This window comes from Trypanosoma cruzi, genomic scaffold (assembly GCF_000209065.1).
Source record: "Trypanosoma cruzi strain CL Brener 1047053517119 genomic scaffold, whole genome shotgun sequence".
NCBI lineage: Eukaryota > Euglenozoa > Kinetoplastea > Trypanosomatida > Trypanosomatidae > Trypanosoma > Trypanosoma cruzi.
Genome location: NW_001849310.1, coordinates 55469 through 64737, shown reverse-complemented (window position 1 = coordinate 64737; position 9269 = coordinate 55469). Strand labels below are relative to the sequence as shown.

At 49.8% G+C, this 9269-nt stretch overlaps 3 protein-coding genes across 3 annotated transcripts, besides 20 other annotated features; all 3 read right to left on the bottom strand.

The window, feature by feature from the left end:
• Tc00.1047053506907.14 (hypothetical protein, conserved) lies at positions 1 to 4138 on the bottom strand (the record flags this gene model as incomplete). Its single annotated transcript, XM_800809.1, has 1 exon — positions 1 to 4138. A coding segment is annotated over one exon (4138 nt), but the record flags the coding sequence as incomplete, so codon positions are not given.
• Positions 1 to 6887: a sequence feature (areas not merged during assembly with more than two copies in the genome that could not be assigned to a particular haplotype).
• Positions 4137 to 4165: a sequence feature (AT_rich).
• Positions 5521 to 5541: a sequence feature (AT_rich).
• Positions 5728 to 5750: a sequence feature (AT_rich).
• On the bottom strand, positions 6092 to 6967 carry Tc00.1047053506907.30 (hypothetical protein, conserved; the record flags this gene model as incomplete). Its single annotated transcript, XM_800807.1, has 1 exon — positions 6092 to 6967. The coding sequence occupies one exon, from the start codon at positions 6965 to 6967 to the stop codon at positions 6092 to 6094; it is 876 nt and encodes a 291-aa protein (XP_805900.1).
• Positions 6888 to 7461: a sequence feature (heterozygous, non-Esmeraldo-like haplotype).
• Positions 6956 to 6984: a microsatellite.
• Positions 7022 to 7069: a microsatellite.
• Positions 7129 to 7154: a microsatellite.
• Positions 7386 to 7430: a microsatellite.
• Positions 7455 to 7493: a microsatellite.
• Positions 7462 to 7495: a sequence feature (haploid, non-Esmeraldo-like haplotype).
• Positions 7496 to 9269: a sequence feature (heterozygous, Esmeraldo-like haplotype).
• Positions 7552 to 7589: a microsatellite.
• Positions 7719 to 7749: a microsatellite.
• Positions 7757 to 7791: a microsatellite.
• Positions 7844 to 7894: a sequence feature (A-rich).
• Positions 8027 to 8057: a microsatellite.
• Positions 8199 to 8223: a microsatellite.
• Positions 8250 to 8280: a microsatellite.
• Positions 8351 to 8382: a microsatellite.
• Positions 8639 to 9269, bottom strand: Tc00.1047053506907.40 (uncharacterized protein; the record flags this gene model as incomplete). The annotated part of the gene is made up of 1 exon (XM_800808.1): positions 8639 to 9269. A coding segment is annotated over one exon (631 nt), but the record flags the coding sequence as incomplete, so codon positions are not given.

Genomic DNA, 9269 nt, shown 5'->3' with positions numbered 1-9269 from the left:
CTTCGGACACTCGCCGTCGCTCTTCAATAAGTTTACGCAATAACTCATTTCCTTCGTTGCTTCTCCGCATGTACGGAAGCTGCTCAAATAACAAACCCAACTGGGCGCACTCCCGCCTTGCGGCGGCGGGTTGCGGCGTTGAGAGGCCCACCGACCCGTTTCCATCAGCCGATACGTTAGGTGTTGTTGAAAACGACAAGGAGGTTTTTTTCGAAAGCCCCGTCTGCGATTTCCCCGCGGCCTGCTGCATACCTTCCGCTGAATTCCGCTTTCCCACTTCCTCGGAGGGCATTTGCTTTGCGGCGTCCACTTTCGGTAGTCCTTTGCCCTCTTTCAAACCCATGCCAGCGCGGCGGACCCCTCCAAGAATAGACTCCAGCCTCTCCAGCTCCTGACGCTCAGACTCTAGGAAGCGCCTCACGGTACCAAACGTTGGGCCGCAGGGAGTCATTTTCTGATTTTCAATGGAGAAATCAGTCAACGACTGTATGTTGTTGGATGTGGGAATTCCGTGAGGTGCTCTCTGCACGACCTCATTCGTGCCCTGTTTCTCTTCTAGAGGCAGAGAAAAAGACTTTCCCCCCTGCCTGTAGAAAGGCGGCACTGGATTTTCCCGTGACGCATTTGCAACCTGCCCAACAGGTGGTTTGGATGACAATAACTGAACTTGTTCACTCGCCCTGCCTGTTCTTCCCGCCGGCAAAGGAGTGTCCGCGACAAAGACTCGTGGTATCGAGAAGTTTTGTTTCTCCTCCGTTGCTTGAACAACGGTCTGAGAGCATGCCGGAGCGCCACCTCCCATCCGTGCCCTGGCAAACGATGAACGTTGCGGTAAATGACTCTCACAGGGCCTTTCAGAAGACAATTCGCCGTTGTTTTCAACGACTTTCTGCCCGGGGTCTGCTGCAAGGGGTTGCGACGTGGAAACACCCGTTGTCATCGGCTTTACCACCGCCCCCATCGGTTGCTCCTGCCCATTTGACTGCCGTGGCTGCTCCTCCCTGCCGTCCATGGCGCGGTGTGGCTCCCCATCGTTTAAAACCGTTTCTGCCTGTGGTGTTTTGTCCACTTCACTCGTGGCATCCGGCCCCGGTGGGGTTGTCACTTGTAATCCCACCCTTTGCGTCGCTCTGCTGTCGTCCCCATCGCTATTCGCCTTCTCATCGCGTGAGCGGTAAGAAGTGGCAGAGGAAGCAGAAGGCTCCGCGAGCAAAAATGGGTGTGCACTGCAGCGCTCAGGTTCCACAACGTACGGAATGTCGTTTATCAACGCCTCGGCACGTTCCCGCAGGCACTTGTCAATGCTCGCCGTTGACCTCCGCGCCCTCTCTGCGTCGCGGCGTATCATGAGCAGCGATTGAATGTCCTCGTCCGTTTCCAGCTCGGGAATATTCCCAAGTAGCACCCCTCTCACGCGGCTTTCAAGAAATGGGTAACGCGACAGCATTCGCGACGTTGCATTAAACATCTCTTCGGCAATGGACTCGACCACGGCACAGAGGGAGTCTTCCACCAGTGCAATCGAGCGATAGTCCCGCGTCACTGAGGCGTTGCCACGCACGGCTCGCATACGGTTCATGGCAGCCTCCACGCGCGGGTCAGTAAGGTTCAGATCCTCAAGGAAAATTCCTGAAAAAGGCACTTCTGGGAGAAACGGGCACACCTTCTTTAGACTCAAAACTCGTCTTTTTGCCGACTCTGCAGCAGCGGCATTTACGAAAGCTGTTTTCGGGGGCGAGTTAAGGGTAGAATTCGCGGTAAGTGGGTCAGGCTCTGCGGCCACCGGGTCGTCTGCGAAATCCCTCTCAACGCCGCTGGAAACGCTGGTCGCGACGGGCGTCGGCTGCTCCCGATGCCCATTCTCTGCAATGGCTTCTCTAGACGCCGGCCTCTTCTGTTCCTCGCCACTCTGCTTGGAAATGTCAACGCAGCTCATGACGGGTGCTGTTTGCTCCTCACGCCCATTCTGTGCAATGGCTTCCCTGGATGCCGGCCTAGTCCTGATGAACTGCTGACTAGAGCTAGGCGTGTAATTCCTCAAAGTCGGTAGGCGTACCTCAGAACTGTGCCCTGATGAGAAGTTCCATCCCCCTTTCCTACCACTGCCGCTCTGTGGATGCAAGGGGGATACATGGCTTGTGGAGCCTGGTGGCGTTTTCTCTTCATGTGTGCTCTGTGTCGTCGTTGAGGCGGAACTTGGAAGTACCCGCGCCGGCAGGGTCGTCTCATAGCCTATTTTCTTCCCTATGGCCATGGCGTTAGCGGCCAATGGCTGTTTACCCAATTTGTTGAGTATGGGAGGTGAAATCGATGAAGAAGCAAACCTGTTATTATACCGCCTAGAAACAGCTGCAGACGCAGCCACCGCAGCACTCCTATTGTTATCTTCGGTAGAGCCGTTGCCATTGCTCTGCTTTGTCTCGGCCTGCGTTTTGTCTCCCTCCTCCAATGCCGTGCCCCTTCCTTGACACATGCGTTTCACCTCTGCCCGCTGCTCCTCCAAAAATCGTTGCGTGTGCGCTAACGGCTCAAGGCCCTTGTCGTACTTGTTGAGTACCTTCCGCCCCGCACGAAAGGCGTTAAGTCGATTGCTCAGCGAACCCGCAGGCGACGCGTCATCTTTTACATCTATCAGTGCCTTCCAGCGGAACACCGTTATCCCCTCATCGCCACGCATCGTCGCTGGCACTGTAGTCACCAGTGCGGATTTCAATGCAGGCTCTAATTTGCTGAGCGCCACCTGCTGCAGAACCTCCGTTTGCACGACAAATGCTCCGGCGCCAGCGTGCTTCACGCCATTCATGCCATAACTCCGCACTGTATTCACCAACTCCCGCAGACGCTGAGCACCCAACTGGGGGTAGTACTCCTCCTCGTGAGAAAAGTAAAAGGAATACGTGTTGGTTAAACCCCTCACGGTTTCTTGCAATTCGTCACAACGCTGGATTGTGGCGTAGTGCAACGCCTCCCACAGACGATTATTCGCTGAATCCTCCATAAACATGGTCCGCAGCATCGGTCGCTTGACGCGTCCTAACATCGGCACCGACCGCTTCGTCATTTGGCTCAGGCGAAACTCAGGCACCACAATCCATATCAGCTCTTTCTTCCATCTTCGCATGAGGCGCTCGTGCAACTCCGACGGCAACGGGCACGTGACGACACTGGAAGCGGAGTACGACCAGTGAGACTTGACCGCAAACAGTGGGCGAGCTGCCAGCCCACCACGGCCTAAGAGATGCTGGTGAATGCACCACAGCAGTAGCCGTACTACATCCGTCAAAACAGATTCAAATGCGTCCTCAAACAGACGGACAATCTCCGTCCACAGCGGCGGGCTCTCCTTCGTGGAGCTGCCGCTTGTCAGGTACGGAAACCGGCCATCGCTCAGAGCGTCAAGCACGACCAGCATCTCGGTATGAGCCTGGCTAACGACGTCCCCCACATGGTGCAGTGCGGCCTGCAGCTCCGCATCCCACTGCTCAATTAATGGAATGTTGTCGACGCATGAATTCGCCCCTGCGTGGCTCTCGTGCAGCACCTTCGCCGAAATTCTGCCAAGAACGTCCAACAAACCCCGACCGGAGTTGGAACACCGACGACAATTCTCTTCACCGCGCTGACGTCCTTTGCTGCAGTCGCCAACCTCGCCAGCACCCTCCTTGGCGCACGTGCATCGCCGGGCCTCGCAGGCGTCTGATGAACAATTGTACAATAAAAAAATTTTTCCCTGCTCCACGACATCCCGCAGCAGATTTGTGAATACATCCGACAACTCCGCTAGTTCAGTTGTCGGCGGGTACTCCGATGCGGGGTACACGAAGCGCTGTGCCAACGACCTGAGTAGCATTTGTTGCTTGGCCTCAATGGCGCTCACAATACCCATCGCCCGCTGTTTCGTTGCCTCGCCGTTTTCCTTCTTCGCATTCCTCGACTCGCGTTCCACGTTCCTTCGCTGCATCCCCAGCTCGAGCAGCGCGTGGATGGAATTCATTGAAAAGTGGCCAGGACCGTGGGACCCGGACAATCCGTGATAACACGTGTAACCGCCCCCTCTATGAGCGTTAGTGAGTGAATAAATGCACTCAAAGACAACTTTTGCGGCAAAATAAAAAAAAAGAAAGAAAAGGACATGCATAAATAAATTAATTCATTTATTTATTTACATGAGAAGGAAACACATATATGTGGATACGCACTCATGCATGTACAAAAAAAAAAAGGTTACAGGAGCAGAAAAGATGCCATCCACAATGAGAGCCATGCACCACCTTCACTTCGCTACACCCGTGAAAATCGCACGCAAGCATGCGCAGCAGCGGCACTGCGGTCGGCATTCATCCAGCAATAAAGTGGCGGAAAGACAAAATCAACCAAAAAGAAAATGCAGCCACACACAAACAAACGGAAGGAGAAAAAAAAAGACAAAATCACTTCCATCGGCACTCAAAAAGAGGCCCCTCAGCACCGTTCCATCCGTCGCGCCGTAAACTGTCGGCCCCAAAAACTTCAAAAAAAAAAAAAAAAAGAGTAAAAGAAGAACGGCAAGTGTGGCATGCGTAGAGGATTTAAACCGCACCAAAAAATGTACCGCGCGCTTGCGGCACAAGGAATTCCCCAATCGGCGAGAAGAAAGGGCAAGGTCGCAAGCCGCCTGCACAAGAACAGGCAACCACCCAAGCAAATGATATCAACGTCCGGCAACGCAAAAACAAGAAAAAAAAAGACTGCAAATAAGCAGCGGCAAAAAAGCCCCCGTACTGAGTAGCTTGAAAGCCCCACACAGCACGAAGCCCATACCTTTCGTCAAGCCAAAAGCAACAGCATGCCCCCGTGCATGCAGGAAATATCCGTCCAATACACGTAGTCAAGACAGTACACACGCAGTTATGCAGCAGCGTGCGTAATGTAAGCGTACAGTCCAGAAATGAGTTTCGTGCAAAAAAAAAAAGTGAAGGTGCGACTCCCAGTAACGCGCCGTCGCCGAACCGGTGCAGGGACCCAAAGCCAGTAACTTTTGCCGCCGCAGAAGTGGCCAGGCATCCAGCGGCGTCTCGTCGCCTACAGGCCACACAACAGCAGGGACGTCGAGGTCCGTCTGCATGCACTGGAAAATCACCGTGCGGATGTCGGCTGTCACAGCGGCGAATACCGGCTGCATGGGGTCCAGCCTCACCCCAAAGCCAACCGTGTGGCTGCGCGATCACAATGCAGTCACCATCCCGGCCTTGTAGGCCTTGATTGAAGTGGCCAACAACGAATCATTCGTGCACATATCGTGCCGAGCAACTTTTCATTTGGTTGCTACGCCTCCACTCACTTAAAGACACACACCTGTGGCAAACATAAGCAAACAAAAAAAACGCCCAGGCTATTTGAATTTGTTTGTCTCGCATGAATCATGAGATTGTGAAGCCACCTATCGTCGTAAAAGCCTCAATTTGTACCTTTTCTTTCCCCTTTTATTTTCCCCACAAAAAATGTAAAGAAAAGGCAAAAATATATGCAAATGTATACAGGTTTAAATAATTAATTAATTAACTGCTGTATTGGCATTTAAAATTACCAATTTTCCGTGTTTTTGCCTGCATTCTGTAGTTGTTTGCGTTGTAAAGGGGGGAGGGGGAGGGGGGATAAAAAAAAATATACTATCCATGTATAAATATGTATGCATGTATACACACATGGAGAAACAAAGGTAGGGCAAGAAAGAAACATTTTCTTCCCATAAAAAAAAAAAAAATTTATTTCTTTTTTCAGAGTCCCGTCCAGTCGTGTAATCTTTGCTCCTTGTCTCCTCCCCATATGAGGCCGGATGCAACTGCCAATGCATGCGCCGCAATGGGAGGGCGGTGCGTGATGCTCCCTTCCTGTTGTTCCGCCCCTCTCCCCCCGAATTTAAAAGGAATTGTTGGGCCACACCGTCACACCGCCATAAAATGGCATAGAAGATTCCAAAATAAAATACGTTGCAGAGGCCCTGTTTCTCTCCTTTTGATTTTTCTTTTCCTTTTTCTTTGCTGCCGTTGGCCTCGTCTCGATGAACGGGGTGCTCCTGAACTTTTTTTTTTTGTTTTTCCCCCGTGCGTGTTCACGCAGGCGCAGATGGATGCCGTGCGGGAATGCATGCCGACGGGGATGACCGAAGCAGAAGTCTCCGGCCAAACACGAGGACGAAAAAAAAAAGTAGCTTCCACACATGATGACGACACGCGGTGCCGTATTTTGTGAGTGCCGCCAAAAGTGTCGTGGCCCACTTGGAGAATCCACTCGCTGCCGGCGGGGCTTTAGAAATATTTGCGTCGCGCTCATCAGCCGGCGGCGGTGGCGGCCGCTCCACCAGCGGGGTGCTGTCCCCGCATGCCACGTCGGTTGTCCCCGCGCGGTGGTTGTCCCTGCTGGAGCCGCTTTCCGTATTTTCGTGGCGCCTTGGCTGCTCCGCCACGGCCTGGTTGAGCCGCATCGCCTTCAGGGCGCGGTGTGTCTTGTACACCTCCTCCTGCTCCCGCAGCTGCTGCACCTCCACGGAAAGCCGCTTGGCGTTCTCATCCGCTTCCAGCAGCATGGCGTAGTCGTCAAGGAGTTGATTGGAGTTCTCCTCGAGTTCCTCGTCAAGCTCAATCGCCTCCACTAACGCCGCTGTCGCTTTTGCATGGCCGCCGTGCCTGCGCTGACGTCGGTTGTTTTTGCCCTTTCGGCCCTTTTGCTCGTTTTTCCCGCACTGCGTCTCTCCCTCTGCTGGCGGATGGCCCACTGCAGCATGTGTGGCGGTCTCCACGTGCTGTTGTGTGCATCCGTCGTCCTCACCGTTGCTGTGATGATTATTTTTGCTCTGGAGACGAGCCTCCACCTCATCGGCAAACATCACACGGCGAGTATGCTGTGTGGCATTGTCGTCATGGGATGTGTTGGGTTTCGTCCCAACAGTGTCCATGTTGAATTCTTCTCCCTCCCGGTATGTATGCATGTATGTATGTATCTATGCAAATTATCCCACTTTATTCCTAAATGCCTGTTGGTCTTTCTTTTTATTTTATTTTTCCTTTTCTTTTTTTTTTTTTTCTTTTTTGCTCCGCTCCACAAATCTCGTGTGTCTCCGATAGTTTCCCTGCTGCAATTAAAACACACAAAATAAAAATAAAAATAAAAATAAATTAAGAAAAAAAGAAGGCCACTCATATGTGTCACAGCATCCATATGTATACAACATACATGCATGTTGTAAAGCCATGTCGACAGCGGCCTCTCCCTCCTTTTCTGCCGCGGAGATGCACACAAAGAAAAAGAAAAATAATAATAAAACCGAGACGTTGAAGCGGCGTTGATGTAAAAAAAAAAAAAAAAAGAGGAGGAATAAAAAGTGGGCTCACAACACGCACACATACAAAAAAAAAAAAGAAAAAAACTATGAAAAAAAAAAAAAAAAGAAAGTGATTTGTGTATACTACAGTCAAACATATACATATATATATACATGTGTATGCACATATGCACCGAGTACATTACTCCTATAAATGGTGAATACGTTCACTTGTGTCTTTTGTCAAAAATAATAAATAAATAATAAATAAATAATAAATAATAAATAATAAAATACCGTTTGGGATGTCTTCTACACGTTCACTTCGCCCATTCCACCCATCGCTAAGATGATTCCCCCGGTAAACACCCAATTTACGGTAAAACTGACACGCACATGGACGTAAAGCCTATAAGGCACATAAATATATACATATACATATATATATATAGGCACACAAGAAAAACAAAAACAACAAAAACAACAACAACTAAAAATAATAATAATCAACGCCTCACCAGTCAATTAATTATTAATAATTTTAAAAAAAAGAAAAAAAAAAGGAAGAGAAAAAAAGGAAAAGAAAAGGAAAAACACAATTACATTTTCTCCATCATGTCATTATAACCGCATAAATATTTATGCAGCAGCCAATCGAGTGTTCATGATGATTCCTTTTATTGTCTACATTTCATGAAAAGTACCACAAAAACAAAAAACAAAACAAAATAAATAAATAAATAAATAAATAAATGAAAATAAAACGGTGGGAAGAGTGCAGGTCCAAATAAAGCCTCCCACCCCGCCCTCCACGTGTGTGTGGGAGGAGAGGTGTGTAAGCGACTAAAACTTTAGTTTTGAAATGGAAATTATACAACGATGAATTGGACAGACACACAAAAGAAAAAAAAAAGAAAAAAAAAGTACTATTGAAACATGTTTACCAAAAACACATGCATATACATATATATATATATATAGAATGATAACAATGAAAGGTCTTCAGTAATTGTCCTACCGGCATGTAAAGAGGCACACGCAGACAACTCCCACACACACACACACAGACACAGACACAGACAAATTGTGTAAATTATGTGGGAGAATTGCCCCATGGATGTCACTGTTTCTCTTCTTCTTTTTGATGAGGGGGAGAAAGAAGAGGGGGCTGCTTGAGTCCCTCCTTCGCCAGAGACAATCCACTTGTTCCTTAATTGGGGTCATGCCGACTCCCTCTTTCTCGCCCTCTTAGCTTTTACAGCACTCAGTAATAAAAAGCACCCATTTCAATTCAAATGGAGGTGCCATGCGATCCACTGTCCTCATTCACCAGTCCTTCTATTCCCTTTCCCATCCATAGTCAGAGAATTTATAGCCACCATCGCAGCCAAACTCACCATCCTCATCATCATCGCTTGTCGTAGTGGACGAGTCTGGAAAATGCTGACGCAGCCGGAAGACGTTGGTTATTGGGCAGAACATCTTGTTGGGATCCGGTGCGTATTTGTGGGAAGTTGGGCGATAAATGCTGGACAAACTCAAAGAGGCGTATTGATCCATAGAAAGACTATGGCGCTGCAGACTCTTCTTCGTCTCCTGCCCCTGATTGTCGTCAGCGTCTTCTACATTTTGCCAGCCGCCATCCTGCTGCGGTATGGGCAACGTGGAATGCTGATTAAATACCTCTTTGTTGTGTGGAGAACAAATGATCGGTGACTTCATCGGCACAACTTGAGGTACCGCCGAGGTGCGTCTACTACGCCGCACGTCGTTTGTCACGTCCCCACCCTCGTTGTTGTTGTCGCTACAAGCAAAACAGTCTTCTCTCTCCAAGATAAAAACGACACCACTGGAAAAACGATGCTCCCGTTCGACCTTGTACGGCCCGGGGTAGAATCCCTCAAGCAAATCCTCTTCACCGGTGCTCTCACTGACAGTGGAACCCTCCGTGTGCTTTTCCTTCTGCTTG